General features: G+C 49.1%; 2 protein-coding genes across 2 annotated transcripts in view; one reads left to right on the top strand and one right to left on the bottom strand.

The window, feature by feature from the left end:
• Nucleotides 1-8,477, top strand: part of SLIRP (SRA stem-loop interacting RNA binding protein) — a 9,052-nt gene extending 575 nt beyond the window's left edge. Inside the window, exons 2-4 of the mRNA XM_068254469.1 lie at nt 2,481-2,539; nt 4,504-4,611; nt 8,348-8,477. Of these exons, the coding sequence (XP_068110570.1) occupies nt 2,481-2,539; nt 4,504-4,611; nt 8,348-8,416 (236 nt within the window). The 3' untranslated portion in view covers nt 8,417-8,477. The remainder of the gene's footprint in view (nt 1-2,480; nt 2,540-4,503; nt 4,612-8,347) is intronic.
• Nucleotides 8,405-16,073, bottom strand: part of SNW1 (SNW domain containing 1) — a 24,074-nt gene continuing 16,405 nt past the window's right edge. The window contains exons 8-14 of the mRNA XM_068254466.1: nt 15,679-15,744; nt 15,059-15,175; nt 14,042-14,183; nt 13,870-13,966; nt 11,048-11,165; nt 9,120-9,280; nt 8,405-9,046 (exon numbers count right to left, since the gene is read on the bottom strand). Coding sequence (XP_068110567.1) covers nt 8,851-9,046; nt 9,120-9,280; nt 11,048-11,165; nt 13,870-13,966; nt 14,042-14,183; nt 15,059-15,175; nt 15,679-15,744 — 897 coding nt within the window. The 3' untranslated portion in view covers nt 8,405-8,850. The remainder of the gene's footprint in view (nt 9,047-9,119; nt 9,281-11,047; nt 11,166-13,869; nt 13,967-14,041; nt 14,184-15,058; nt 15,176-15,678; nt 15,745-16,073) is intronic.

The raw sequence follows: 16,073 nt of genomic DNA, 5'->3' as shown, positions 1-16,073 counted from the left end.
AGTGGATCAACAGGACAGCCAGGCAGCTGGTATTGCTTAAAAGGAAATAAACATGGCAGCCTCCATATCCCTCTTGCCCTTTAACGCTAAGCTAAGGAAAGTCAATAGCCGCAAACCTACAAGAGCCATTGCAATCAAAGGATACCTTAGCAATTGACCTCAGAGCAGGTTAATCCACCAGGCAACCTAGGCAGGTGCTTGGCGGCGTAGTAGGTGTCAAGGCGCCCACCTGCCACTTTCTTTGACCTCTCTCCACTTCAGCTTACCAAAAAGACCACAAGGGGGTCCCAAATGTACTACCACCTTGTCTAGGGCCCCACTACATCTTAATCTATCTCTGATTGACGTGTGTGTGTGTTGGGGGAGTTGCACATAGGCTTACTGTACCTCCCGTGGCCCGGCGCCTGTCTCTGTTTGTCCTTAAAAGCTCCTGGTACAATGCAGTGGTCAGTGGGGTCTGCGCAGCTGCAGTATGATCGCAGGAGGAGTATGCATGCACTCCCATGGAAAGATGTAGCTGGCTTGCGTGCCCTCTGACCGGGACACACTGTGCGTGCATGCGCATTATGCCCGCTTGGGCACTAGAAGCACGCACACTAGCTACGTCTTCCTGCAGGAGTGCGTGCGTACTCCCGTGGACATACTGCGGCTGCACCGACCCCGCTGTCGACTGCATTGCACCAGGACCTTTTGAGGACGAACGGAGACAGACACCGGGCCACGGTAGGTATGGTAAGCGAATGCGCACCTCCCCACACACGGTGCCAATTGCTGAATGTATTAAGGGATAAGTATCCTTTAAAGGACATTTTAAGTGAATGTGGCCAGCTACTTAATTGGGGGCTTCTTCCAGCCCCGTGAAGTCCTCCTGGTCCCTTGCCATCATTCTGTACTGCTCCCTTTCTCCGCTGTCACCCTCCTAATGGTGCATGCGCAGCTCTGTGCCATGCGCCTCTACCATTGCGCTTCTCTTGCGCATTAGCACGGTTCACATTGGACCAATAAACGCTGGGCTGGTTCACAGTTGCTTAAAAAACATATCAGTTTGGTAGGTTTTAGTAAGTTCCGCTTAGCGCAGGAAGTGGATCCTAATGTTTAAAATGGGATCCCCCTCCACTTGATTAAAAGAAAACTGATCCACTTACCGTATTGCGCTAAGTGGAAAGCAGAGTCTGAACGTTGTACGTTTTGACTGGACGGGAAAATGTATGCAATAAAAGCCTATGAGAATGGATAGTGTTTGTTCTCACTAGGCCAGTTGCTACGTCCATTTCAATTGCCGTTGCTTGGTCCCGGTGGCCTGCAGAAGCATGGGGATCTTCACTGGGCTGCAAAATACCAATGGGAATCCTCAGCAGCAGGACTGATTCTCATTGGTTCATGGTGGACAAATGAAAAGTCTCCGTTGCTTGGGAGAATTGGTCTATTGTCTCCCATTTGCCCCTACTGGCCTCCGGGCTGTGTACCGAGGCACCAAGTGGCGGTGGGACACGTGAGTGGTGATGCGGACGTGATTGACGCAGTATACGTGTTAGAGGAGGAGCGGATGGCGAAATTGCTGCAATCTGTTGCAAAATGGATGGAATGCATCTGCCTAACAATAGGTTCTGTTCACACTGCTCCGTTCAAACAGATTTGTTCAGTTTCTTCCATAGATTGGACCACAAGATTGGGTCTGCAGCAATTTTTCTGGATCGCTAGATGCGTCGCTGGGGGGCTAGTTGCCTGAGGGGGGGGGGGGGGGGGTTTCTGGATCCTAACTCCTCCATCCCACAATAGTAGCACTAGAGGCCCCCGAACAGCAGGCATGTAAATATTTACCTTTCGGCACAGTTGTGGCTATCAGGCGGAAATGATTGGCTCCGCTCTCTCACGCCTGTGCAGTACAGCGGACCTGATCGAGTTTGGCTATTTCCATCTGAGCCAATTGGAAAGTTGCTACTGCGCCTGAACTGGAGTAGGGGAAGGTAAATATTGCAGGCACTACTGCGCCACAGCCAACATCAGATGTCGGATGTTGTTTCTGGTGGGGCAGTGATGCCACCATGGGACTAAGGAAAACAGGAGAAGCCTCGTCATGATCCATCTAACCAGTAGAAAGTCCATGTATAGCAAGCACCCAAGGAGGGGAAAGGTGATTTGCTGTGACTTGCAGTGTGTCTGCACACCCAGACACGCCGACTCTTCCACAGTCAAGTCGGCACCATCCGTAGTATTAAAGCTCTTTATTAGTTAAAAAAATAGCATGACAATCATCATAATCAGCGACCGCAGCACTGTTTCGGTCAACAGACCTCTCTCAAGCTGCATAGATTAGTGTCACCACCATCTAACCAGTAGGACAACTCGACACATAACCGGGACCAGTGTGTGACATAGGTGTGCTCAGAACCTGAAAGTTCTTGGTAGCCTGAAATGCAGCTTTTTCTTCCTCCTCCTTTCTTTCTCTTTTTCATATAACCTGTGTTTGTGTCTTCCAGGAGAGCTGCGGGAGTACTTCAGTCAGTTTGGGCGGGTGATGCGATGTGACATCGCACTGGTAAGTGGGTAGACCGTGCGCTGTGCTCTTACTAGCTCTGTATTTCTGAACATTATTAATTGTGTGATATGGGATGGTGCGCTTCACATCTGCTGACTTGTGTTTAGTTACTCCATCTACACCAGTGGTGCCTTCACTTTTTCGGCTTTTAAAGAGACTCTGTAACATGAAAAAGATCCCCTGGGGGGTACTCACCTCGGGTGGGGGAAGCCTCCGGATCCTAATGAGGCTTCCCACGCCGTCCTCTGTCCCACGGGGGTCTCGCTGCAGCCCTCCGAACAGCCGCCAACAGACCCGACTGTCAGTTCAATATTTACCTTTGCTGGCTCCAGCGGGGGCGCTGTGGCTGCTCTCGGCTCCGAACTACACGGAAATACCCGATCTCAGTCAGGTCCGCTCTACTGCGCAGGCGCCGGAAACTTGCGCCTGTGCAGTAGAGCAGACCCGACGGCGATCGGGTATTTCCGTGTAGTTCGGAGCCGACAGCCGTCAGAGCGCCTGCGCAGGAGCAAGGAAGGTAAATATTGACGTCATTTTTCTCGGAGGGCTGCAGCTAGACCCCCGTGGGACAGAGGATGGCGTGGGAAGCCTCATTAGGATCCGGAGGCTTCCCCCACCCGAGGTGAGTACCCCCCAGGGGATCTTTTGAAGTTACAGATCCTCTTTAAGCTATTTTGAAAATGACTGTGTCAACATGTTCTACCAGCCCAGCTATTAAGGAACTACAAGTCCCACAATGTATTTGTCATAGAACAGACCGACAACCAGCTCAGCGTTTGTCTGGACTGCCTTTGTGCGCTAACTTTCACCTGCTATGCTATCTAACCTCCAGGTGATCTTGTATACATCTCTGTATATTGGTGTAATGCAGCACTACATGATCATCCATCCTTACCGCACCTGCCCCATCCCCCTCGCACATAGATTCTCCAATATGTTAGATGAAAGCTTCAATCAATAACCTGTGTTATATTTACAGGATACACGAGGTGACATGATGAGATAGACATGGGTATGTACAGTGCCTAGCACACAAATAACTATGCTGTGCTCCTGTTTTTTCTCTCTCTGCCTGAAAGAGTTAAATATCAGGTATGTAAGTGGCAGTTCCTGTCTGAGTCAGGACTGGGTCAGACTACAGTGTGACCCTCACTGATCAGAAACAACTATAAAACACTTTACTGGCAGAAAATGGCTTCTGAGAGCAGAAAAGAGATTAAAAAAAGGGTCAGTAGTTCATAGATTTAAGCTCTGGCAACTGCAGAAACTATAAAACAGTAAACTTAAAAAGTATATTTAAATCTAAAATAAAACTGTGGAATATCTTAAGTCATTTTTATTTCATTAGTTTATTTTTTACCTTGGGTGTCCTTTAAAGCGGACCTGAACTCAGAACTTCCTCTCTGCTGTAAAAGATACACAACAGCATAATAACTTTTAAATAAAAACATTTCTTTGTTACAGCTGATACAAAGCCTGCAATAAATATGCGGTGTCCACTTCCTGCTTTCATGGAAGCAGACATATTGTTAACATCCTGTGTTACCAATTAGCAGCTTTGCCTTGGCAGCCAGCTGACGCAGCTGAGAGATCAAATTATAGTTGTGGTTAGTCACATATGAGGGGGAATTGGAGAGGCTAAACTTTCTAAATACATACAAGGTGGATTTCGGTATGTTTTCCTTCTGTCCTGTGCAAAAGTTCAGGTCCACTTTAACAAAAGCTGCCATTTAGTTAATTGTCCGGTTATAAACTCCTTCCCCAAAGATAAAACGCCTTGGCCACTCCATGTCCTAGAAGATAAGACACTGGTTGTCAGTGAGGCACCTCTGGTAACATCAGCACTGAGAGTCCTGGCCACACGAAGAGGCACTAGTCAAATGCAGAGCATTGCCTGTGCCAGGATGTGCAGTCGATTACCAACACCATGCTGCTCTGACATCGTCACACTCTGTCTTCCCCAGGATAGGAAGACCGGCATCCAGCGTAGCTACGGTTGGGTGAGCTTTGGTAATAAGGTCTCGGCACAGAAGGTTCTGGAGCAAGAAGATCACATTCTAGAGGGATACAAGGTAAATGCTGGACACTTGACTCCACCCCCTCAGTCTTCTCTTGCTTATATAGTACTTTTTGTGTGCATAAAATATCTAAAAGTGAGGCAATGACACCAATCTGCTTGCATTTAACAGAATTTTTAACATGCTTTTATTTTCAACAAAAGCAAAATCAATAATACGGGTGTACAAAGATACTTAAAGGGAACCTAAGGTGAGAGGTATATGATGGCTACAATATTAATTTCCTTTTAAACAATACCAGTTGCCCTGCTCTCCTGCTGATCATTCAGTATCAGTAGTGTCTGAATTGCACAACTAAAACAAACATGCAGCTAATCTTGACATTTTTGTCAGAAACTTCTTGTTCAGGGTCTATGTCTAAAGGCAATGAATCGACAGGACAGCCAGGCAACTAGTATTATTTAAAGCGGACCTGAACGTAGACCTTTCTCTACTTTAAAAGATACCCAACAGTATAATAACCTTAAGTTTCTACACCTAGGGCAGTATATCTACGCCCTGCAGGACCTCATGTGAAGTCCCAGGGATGTAGATACTGTGTGCGCTCCCAGTCCAGACCCTTAGGTAACTATTTATGTTTTGTTTTTTAATTTATTAAACATTTTATTTGGGTAATTTTTGGTGTGGGAGGTAAACAGTTAATTATAAATGTAATGTGGGTTTATTTTAAAAAATGTATGTAGATGTAGTTTTACTATTTTTCCACAAGATGGCCACAGTGGATTTTTATTTTTTGTAAGCCATGGAAGCGAAGTGCTCGCTTGCAGGAAGCACATGGAGGATGGGAAACTTTTTTTTTTTTGGTCAAAGACTGTGGCTTCTGATGAGAAGCCGTGGGACTTTTTACTGGAGACTTAGATCAGTGAATGCCATTCATTGATCTCCGGGCTTACTCGGGGTGGCACGGGAGTGCGCGCAGCTGCATAGCAGAAGCAGCCGCCTGGATGTGATAATTGCATCCAGGCGGCTTAAATTGTTAAAGTGTACCACAATCAGATACCTAAAGAGAGGGAAGCCACAGGATCCTATTGCTCTGATGTCCCGTCACATCCAAAGATTAGCGACAAGGCATTGGAGCCGCGCGGCCACGGTGCGGAGGGGGGAGTTCACGGGGGACACCGGACCACCGAGGGAAGCCTCAATAGGATCCTGAGGCTTCCTTCTCTTCATGGTAAGTATCTGTTTTTGAACCCGAGCTTCACTTTAATATGTATGTCAGTGTATATTACTGGACAAAATTTAAAATGTATAGTAACCAGGACAAATAAAATATGAACTTTAATTACGGTAGCATGTATTGTAAAACTATAATGGCTGAAAACTGAGAAATAACTAATTATAACTGATATATCCGTCCAGATAGCCTGCCCTGCTGCCACTGAGCCGCTCGCGCTCCTGCCGCCTTCCGTTAGCCCAGGGATCAATGAATGGGAACACAGTTCCCATTTATTTAAGTCTCCGTATGAAAGACTGTCAGCGAGACGGCTCCGTCTTTCATGAAATTTCCTTCTGCCCCATCTACGCTTTACTTCCCCTTGCATAGTAATATTACGCGTGCAGAAGTAAGCTCCGAGAGCATCTTGTGGCCAAATACTAAAATTACATCTATAAATAAAAATGTTCAGATAATGACTTTTTTTTTTTTACTATTAGTCCCTTACCTCCAACACTCCAATAGCTACACTTTTTTTTTTTGTTAAAAAAAAAAAAAATACTCAAGTAGGTAACTTGGGGACTAAGCTTTTCTAATATGTTTTGTAGTAAGGTATAAATTATGGGCTTGTAATAAGTGATGGATGCAAAACTGAAAAAATGCACTTTTATTTCCAAATAAAATATCGGCTCCATACATTGTGATAGGGACATCATTTAAACTGTGTAATAACTGGTACAAATGGGCAAATAAAATGCAGGGGTTTTAATTACGGTAGCATGTATTCATTTCAAACTATAATTGCCAAAAACTGAGAAATAATGCATTTTTTTCAATTTCTTAATCTTCCTGTTAAAATGGATTTAGAAAAAAAAAATTCTTAGCAAAATGTATCACCCAAAGAAAGCCTAAATGGTGGTGTAAAAAACAAGATCTAGATCATTTCCGTGTGATTAGTAGTGATAGTTATTGGCAAATAAATGGGAGGTGAAAGTTGCTCGGATGCATAAGGTGAAATAACACTGTAGGCTGAAGTGGTTAAAAGGGCATAAATATGGCAGCCTTCAGATCCCTCTCAAGCCTGGTATCCTTTAAACGACAACTGAAGTGAGAGGGATATGAAAGTTGCCATATTCATTTCCTTTTAAACCATACCAGTTGCCTGGCAGTCCTGCTGATCCTCCACCTCTAATACTTTTAACCAAAGACCTTGAACAAGTATGCAGAATATTAGAAGTTTCTGACATTAGTCAAATCTGACAAGATTAGCTGCATGCTTGTTTCTGGTGTTGTTCAGACACTACTGCAGCCAAATAGATCAGCAGGGCTGCCAGGCAACTGGTATTGTTTACAAGGAAACAAATATGGCAGCCTCCATATCACTCTCACTTTGGCCTTGTTCACATTATAGGTGTTTTTGTAAAATTTTAAGTGCGGGCGATTTTCAAAATTGCCCTGAAAGCGCTTGTGCAATGATTTCATATCAGAGCGGTTCATTTGCGATCCGCTTAGAAATGCGGTGCTTGGGCCATTTTTTTGAGGCGATTTGCCTCATTGGAAGGTATAGGAAAAACGCAAAACGCTTACAAAAATCACTTTTGGCAAGTGATTGCGTGAGCGTTTTTTTAAAAAAAAATACATTTTATTTTTCCGGATCAGAAGATAGAAGTAGTCTGCAAAAGGGCTTAAAAAAATGCCCAAACGAGTGAACTTGCGGAAAATGCTGTAAAAAAAAACCCACCGCAAAATGGACATGCAATCCGAACAAGGCCTTCAGGTTTCTTAAAGAGACTCTGTAACATCAAAAACCTCCCCTGGGGGGTATTCACCTCGGATGGGGGATGCCTCGGGATCCTAATGAGGCTTCCCACGGGGGTCTTGCTGCAGCCTTCCGAACAGCCGGCGACAGACCAGACTTTAGCTTCAATATCTACCTTTGCTGGCTCCAGCGGGGGTGCTGTGGCTGCTTTCGGCACGGAAATACCCGATCTCCGTCGGGTCCGCTCTACTGCGCAGGCGCCGGAAACTTGCGCCTGCGCAGTAGAGCAGACCCGAAGACGATCGGGTATTTCCGCCTACTTCGGAGCCGACAGCCGTCAGAGCGCCTGCGCAGGAGCCGGGAAGGTAAATAATGACTTCACCGCTGTACGGAGGGCTGCAGCGAGACCCCTGAGGGACGGAGGACGGCGTGGGAAGCCTCATTAGGATCCGGAGGCTTCCCCCACCCGAGGTGAGTACCCCCCAGGGGACGTTTTGTCATTACAGTTCCTCTTTAACTTGGTTTTCCTCATGCAAATTGCAACCTCATTTGCATGTAGTCTGAAAAATATGCTATTCATTTATTACCTTCACTGCTAATGCTGTCAAACTAATTTTTTCATGCTAGTGTTAATCTAATTTTATTGCAACCCATGTTCTTAACACTGCGCCTGCAGGGGCATCCTGTGCACACAGTGTTTGTTTGACTTGTAACTTGTGTACAGCATTCCATACATGGGGGGGGTGTATCCTGTGTTTAGTGTTTGACCCGGTGTTTGAGTACTTGGTATCACCGTAATTTTCTTCTTCTGCTTTCAGCTTGAAATAAAAGCATGTGGTGACGGTGAAAAGAAGGAAGAATTCTTACGCTTTGAGGACCATGAATAGTTTGTAATATTTATTGTACAGTTGAAATTAAAAGCTTAAATAAACAAACAAAAAAAAAAAACACATCTAGTTTTCTATTTTTATTTGAAAAAAAAAAAGTAACATTGAACAGGAAGTCCCAAAATTCCTCCGTCTACCACACTGCATTCCATGGGGGAGAAAATAATTCTCTACAACGTGAGCTGATTATGAGAAGAAAGCTGAGTGGTAGCTCCTTGCTGCTGTTACTGCAAGGAACCTGTGGTGACTCCTCGCTGCTGTTACTGCAAGGAACCTGCATTAGACATAACCCCATTCATATATACACCATCACAGAGGGAAAGCAGACAGCTGTGTTCCATATATACAGAATGTCTTCCAGCTGGTATAGGAAGGCCTGGACCTCCGTCTTTACACACAGGACCAGTCACACCATGATATTGGGAAGTTTCAGCTCACTCCTTCCGGCGTTTCTTGCCCTCGTGGTCATGCTCCTTGGCACGGCCACTGTCCGATGGGCGTTTTGACCCTCCGTGCTGTTTGGCATCTTCCAAAAACTTATCCAAACCGAAAGGATCTTCCTCAAACTGCACAGGTCCATCTCGGCGCTGTTTGCGGTCTGACCCGAAGAACTCCTTATCTGGGACGAATCTGAGACAGAAAAGCTTGTTAGCACCATAATCCAACAGCCCGAAGAGCTCACAAACTACCTCATTTTACTTACCGGTTAGTCTTCATCAGTGTGTCAAGGTCCTGACTGTAGTCAGCTTCTACATTTTTAGTGGGCCGGTAAATTGTTTGTGCCATTTCTTTACTGCTTCTCCAAGGCTGATCATAGACATTATACACCTCATCCTCTCCTCCGGCAAATCCACTGTCCATTCCCTGCAAAGAGAGCCGTAATCATCACCATCTGTACGAGGGGATCAAACACAGAGAAAAGGCAAAAAGGGTGGGATGCTTGGACACCGCCATAGCCTGTAATGTGAATTACGGCTATAACCGCGCTTAGAGGGTCATTTTGTGCACCGGTAAAAGAGTCGAAATGATTAAAAACCGGTGCACTTCAGCAACCAAAAAGCATCTTACCTATTAATCCATGGCGACCGGGGGTAGCAATTAAAGCTGGGAAAATTGCAAGGGTAAGGTGAGACGTTTTTCGGCTTTATCCTGCACCCAAATTTCCCAGCACACTTTATGCCCAAACACAGTCTAGTGTCCTGTATCTGTGTGGGCCAAACACAGACTAGTGTCCTAGCACTAGCTGTACAAGGGGGGCAAAAACAGCCTAATGTCCGATCACTATCTGTACGAGAAGGTCATACACAGCCTAGCATCCCATCGCTATCTGTACGAGGAGGTCATACACAGCCTAGCATCCCATCGCTATCTGTACGAGGAGGTCATACACAGCCTAGCGTCCTATCACTATCTGTACAAGTTGGTCATACACAGCCTGTCATCCCATCGCTATCTATACGAGTAGGTCATACACAGCCTTACATCCCATCACTAACTGTACGAGGTCATACACAGCCTATCGCTATCTGTATGAGGAGGTCACACACAGCCTAGTGTCCTATCGCTGTCTGTATGAGGAGGTCACACACAGCCTAGTGTCCTATCGCTATCTGTACGAGGAGGTCACACACAGCCTATCATCCCATCGCTATCTATACGAGTAGGTCATACACAGCCTAGCATCCCATCACTAACTGTACGAGGTCATACACAGCCTATCGCTATCTGTACGAGGAGGTCACACACAGCCTAAGTAGTGAGAGAAGGACTTTCCAGGCAATTGCGGGGATCCAGATGGCGAGGGAGCCATCAGCCAGGAGGAAGCCCAAGGTATGTACAGGTATATCTCCACCCACCCATGTCTCAGTCGCACTTTAAGAGCTAGTTCACACAGCAACAGCTTTTTATAAGCACTCGTGATTTTAAAAGCTAATGTAATGCTATGAGTTTGTTCTCACTTGAGCGATGGGATTTTGTGAAAGAGAAAAAAAAATCCCCCATTGCATTAGCAAGAACTTGTCAAATCACTAGCGCAAAAAAAAAAATAATCTCTTGCAGTGTGAACCAGGCCTAAGTGATTTCATTAATTTTATGCTAATGTCCTATTTGTCTAGTTATGCATATTCATTAGGGGGTGTTTCCCTTATCTGTAAGGGGGAAGGGGCAACAAACAGCTTAATATCATCTGGGATGTAGGAGGAGTAATTATTTCATTCCCATTCTATGGAAGGGGGACAAGCGAAATATGCTGTGCCCCATTCTATGGCCAGGGAGAAGCAAGTGAAGCCTTGCTTTCCGGGGGAGAATCTTCCATCACACATGATCATGAGAGTATCAGCAGTGCAGTCAGGACGAAGGGGCTGCTGGTTGATGGAGGTGCCAGCTTTACTACAGAGTGTGTAGCACAGTAATAATGACAGAGGAGCTGCTGGGAGATGGACACGCCAGCTGTACTGCAGAGTGTGTAGCACAGTAATAAATGACAGAGGGGCTGCTGGGAGATGGATGAGCCAGGTGTACTGCAGTGTGTAGCACAGTAATAATGACAGAGGGGCTGCTGGGAGATGGACATGCCAGGTGTACTGCAGAGACAGTAACAATAACAGAAGGGCTGCTCGGAGATGGACATACCCTGCTTTGGTTGAAGAGCCGCTGGTCGTACTGGATCTCTCCGGACGGCCGCTGGCTGGGAATGCCCAGGGCTATCTGTTCGCTGATATCTCTGTCCTCATTCCTTTGCAGCTTTGACCTGGAGGAGGAAGAAATGTCACATCTCAGCTTTGAACCTTAGAGGGGCCCATGAAGCGGGTGATGGAGGCTGGGTGAAATATTTCTAACTAAACAAAATATAGGGAAGTGTTTTGAATTAAACGACTAGACCAGCCTTTCTCAACCTTTCTACCCTGGAGGAACCCTGCAAATAGCTTTTGGATCTCAAGGAACCCCTGCAAACTATTTTTTTATCTCGAGGAACCCCTGCATTTATTTTGCAGGAGGCATGGTCTTTAGAAGTAGGTGTGGCTGTTTATTTCACTACCCCTATTTCACTGCCACTCATTATACTGCCTCCTAAGCCCCTAATTTAGTGCTTCTTGTTGAAGTACCACCTATTATAGTGTGCTCCATTATACATCCCCACGATGGGGGAAAATGCCAAGGAACCCCTGCAGAGCACTCAAGGAACCCTGGTTGAGAAAGCCTGGACTAGACTGACGGGTGGACAGTAGTGCGAGAGGGCGTGTTACACCGGCAGCTGGCTTCCAGCATTACTCCGCCTCTGTTTCTCAGCAATGCTTTATCCATCACTGTCTCTACCCCACCTCACTTGTTTCCAGGATTACCCCACCTCTTACAGACTCCCAGCATTGCTCCACCTCTCGCCAACTCCCAGCATTGCTCCCGCTCACTGACTCCCAGCATTACCCCGCCTCTTACAGACTCCCAGCATTGCTCCACCTCTTGCCAACTCCCAGCATTGCTCCCGCTCACTGACTCCCAGCATTACCCCGCCTCTTACAGACTCCCAGCATTGCTCCACCTCACGCCAACTCCCAGCATTGCTCCCGCTCACTGACTCCCAGCATTACCCCGCCTCTTACAGACTCCCAGCATTACCCCGCCTCTTACAGACTCCCAGCATTACCCCGCCTCTTACAGACTTCCAGCACTGCTCCACCTCTCACTGGCTCCCAGCATTACCCCACCTCTCACTGGCTTCCAACATTACCCCGCCTCTCACTGGCTTCCAGCATTACCCCGCCTCTCACTGGCTTCCAGCATTACCCCGCCTCTCACTGGCTTCCAGCATTACCCCGCCTCTCACTGGCTTCCAGCATTACCCCACCTCTCACTGGCTTCCAGCATTACCCCACCTCTCACTGGCTTCCAGCATTACCAGCCTCTCACAGACTCCCAACATTGCTCCACCTCTCGCCAACTCCCAACATTGCTCTACCTCTCGCCAACTCCCAGCATTGCTCCGCCTCTCACCAACTCCCAGCATTGCTCCGCCTCTCGCCAACTCCCCAGCATTGCTCTGCCTCTCGCCAACTCCCAGCATTGCTCCGCCTCTCGCCAACTCCCAGCATTGCTCCGCCTCTCACCAACTCCCAGCATTGCTCCGCCTCTCGCCAACTCCCCAGCATTGCTCTGCCTCTCGCCAACTCCCAGCATTGCTCCGCCTCTCGCCAACTCCCAGCATTGCTCCGCCTCTCGCCAACTCCCAGCACTGCTCCGCCTCTCGCCAACTCCCAGTATTACCCCGCCTCTCACTGGCTTCCAGCATTACCCCGCCTCTCACAGACTCCCAATTCTCACAGACTCCCAACCTCCGCCTCTCGCCAACTTCCAGCACTGCTCCACCTCTCACTGGCTTCCAGCACTGCTCCACCTCTCACTGGCTTCCAGCATTACCCCGCCTCTTACAGACTCCCAGCATTGCTCCGCCACTCGCCAACTTCCAGCACTGCTCCACCTCTCACCGGCTTCCAGCATTACCCCACCTCTCACTGGCTTCCAGCATTACCTCACCTCTCACTGGCTTCCAGCATTACCCCACCTCTCACTGGCTTCCAGCATTACCCCACCTCTCACTGGCTTCCAGCATTACCCCACCTCTCACTGGCTTCCAGCATTACCCCACCTCTCACTAGCTTCCAGCATTACCAGCCTCTCAGACTCCCAACATTGCTCCACCTCTCGCCAACTCCCAGCATTGCTCCGCCTCTCGCCAACTCCCAGCATTGCTTTGCCTCTCGCCAACTCCCAGCATTGCTCTGCCTCTCGCCAACTCCCAGCATTTCTCCGCCTCTCGCTAACTCCCAGCACTGCTCCGCCTCTCGCCAACTCCCAGAACTGCTCCGCCTCTCGCCAACTCCCAGCACTGCTCCGCCTCTCGCCAACTCCCAGCACTGCTCCGCCTCTCGCCAACTCCCAGCACTGCTCCGCCTCTCGCCAACTCCCAGCACTGCTCCGCCTCTCGCCAACTCCCAGAACTGCTCCGCCTCTCGCCAACTCCCAGCATTACCCCGCCTCGCACTGGCTTCCAGCATTACCCCGCCTCTCACAGACTCCCAACCTCCGCCTCTCGCCAACTCCCAGCATTGCTCCGCCTCTCGCCAACCCCCAGCATTGCTCCGCCTCTCGCCAACTCCCAGCATTGCTCCGCCTCTCGTCAACTCCCAGCATTGCTTCGCCTCTCGCCAACTCCCAGAATTACCCCACCTCTTGCTGACTCACTGCATTGCTCCGCCTCTCACTGACTCCCAGAATTACCCCACCTCTTGCTAACTCCCAGCATTGCACCGCCTCTCACCAACTCCCAGCATTGCTCTGCCCTTCACTATCAGATGAAGTAACATCACATACAAAATCTTTCATGCGGATTACCAGTGGGCCGTCCATACACCCCTTCAGCTGACACTCTGCTGACTGGCTTGTGCTGCAGCTCTTACCTCTTGTCGGGGGCAGCTCTGGACAGGTTGCGCTCATGTTGTCGCTCTTTCCGCCTGGCATCTCTGATTTCATCACGTTCTCTGGCCTCGCCATCCTCTATAGGAGAGACCTCGCTGATCAGTATGGAATCCGTGGATTAGCATGATAACCAATAATAGGTGGGTGACTCACCCTTCTCTGCATGAGACTTTATCCCGGCTCGGCGTTCCCTGGCAATCTGCGCCAACTCTCTCAGCTTCTCCTCCTTTTTCTCCTTTTCCTTCTGAGCCATCTTCCTCTCCACCTGAGCTCTCATTTCTACAGCTTCTCTGGCCTATGGAGACAACAGTGGTTACCTGGGGGTGAGGGACAGGGTGCAGGCGTCTGCTGCGGGTGAGGGACAGGGTGCAGGCGTCTGCTGCGGGTGAGGGACAGGGTGCAGGCGTCTGCTGCGGGTGAGGGACAGGGTGCAGGCGTCTGCTGCGGGCGAGGGACAGGGTGCAGGCGTCTGCTGCGGGCGAGGGACACGGAGGACACAGAGCAGATGCATCCCGGCGAGGGACACGGAGGACACAGAGCAGATGCATCCCGGCGAGGGACACGGAGGACACAGGCACCTGTGGCCGAGGGACACGGCGTACACAGGCACCTGTGGCCGAGGGACACGGCGTACACAGGCACCTGTGGCCGAGGGACACGGCGTACACAGGCACCTGTGGCCGAGGGACACGGCGTACACAGGCACCTGTGGCCGAGGGACACGGCGTACACAGGCACCTGTGGCCGAGGGACACGGCGTACACAGGCACCTGTGGCCGAGGGACACGGCGTACACAGGCACCTGTGGCCGAGGGACACGGCGTACACAGGCACCTGTGGCCGAGGGACACGGCGTACACAGGCACCTGTGGCCGAGGGACACGGCGTACACAGGCACCTGTGGCCGAGGGACACGGCGTACACAGGCACCTGTGGCCGAGGGACACGGCGTGCACAGGCACCTGTGGCCGAGGGACACGGCGTGCACAGGCACCTGTGGCCGAGGGACACGGCGTGCACAGGCACCTGTGGGCGAGGGACACGGCGTGCACAGGCACCTGTGGGCGAGGGACACGGCGTGCACAGGCACCTGTGGGCGAGGGACACGGTGAAGTACACAGCGCAGGCACCTGCGAGGAAGGGACATGGCGGAGCACACAGCACACTCACCTTTCTGTCAGCGATGTAAAGAGCTTCGGCCAGCTTAGCAAAGTTCTCATTAATGTGTACGGTCTGTAGTCCTCGACCATCGGCGGCCAGACGCTTGTCCAGGGGGATGGTGTAACCCTGAGGAGAGAGACATGGAGATCACTCAAGGCTGCTTCAGCTCTGAGGAGCACAACTACATGAGCACTGTGCAGTCTCCTCACTTCCTGAACTCAGAGAATGACCTGGAGAACATAAACAATCCTTTAAACGTGGCAGAATCTGCCAAGGACATTGCGGAGCACAAGAATCAGCAGGAACCAATTAAAGTCAAGTATTTAGGGAAGTTTTGGTAGTAGTGTGGTGGAAGGTAAAACAGACCATAGTAAAATGTCAAATGTCCTTAAAAGTTTCTATATTCCAGTATATGCAATAGTGCGATTATTAACACAGTCAGAGACATTTCATCGACTCCTGCACAGAGATCATGGCAGCGTCATAAATTCAGTGTGATGACATAGCACACTGCCGCCTAGTGGCCAGACACAGCAAAGCTACGACATCCGCTGTACTGTAGCCTTCAGAGGGGCAATGACTGATCCTGGTCCACATTGATTCCCCCCAAGAGTCAGCTGACCGAGTACCTTGGCATTCTTCCAGTTAGAGATGCAGGGAGGGATCTTCCATTCTTGCTGCTCCTTTACTGTCATCTGCAAAAAAAGAGAGACCATTATTATCACCACAATCATTATACCATATGCTGCGCAGACATGGTGGGGTTCCTGTATTACGGCTATCATATACGGATCTCAACCAGGGCTGTGGAGTCGGAGCAATTTTGGGTACCTGGAGGTTTCATAAACTAAGGAGTCTGAGTCGGATGATTTTTGTTCCAAATCCACAGCCCTGGTAAAGTTTTAGACTAAGGAGACGGAGCAATTTTCAGTACCTGGAGTTAGAATCGGTTGTTTCGTGGAGTCGGGTGATTTTTGTACCGACTCCACAGCCCTGATCTCAATACAGCCAACATAGGGGACCA

This window comes from Hyperolius riggenbachi, chromosome 9 (assembly GCF_040937935.1).
Source record: "Hyperolius riggenbachi isolate aHypRig1 chromosome 9, aHypRig1.pri, whole genome shotgun sequence".
Classification (NCBI taxonomy): domain Eukaryota; kingdom Metazoa; phylum Chordata; class Amphibia; order Anura; family Hyperoliidae; genus Hyperolius; species Hyperolius riggenbachi.
This window is presented reverse-complemented; position numbering and strand designations above follow the sequence as displayed.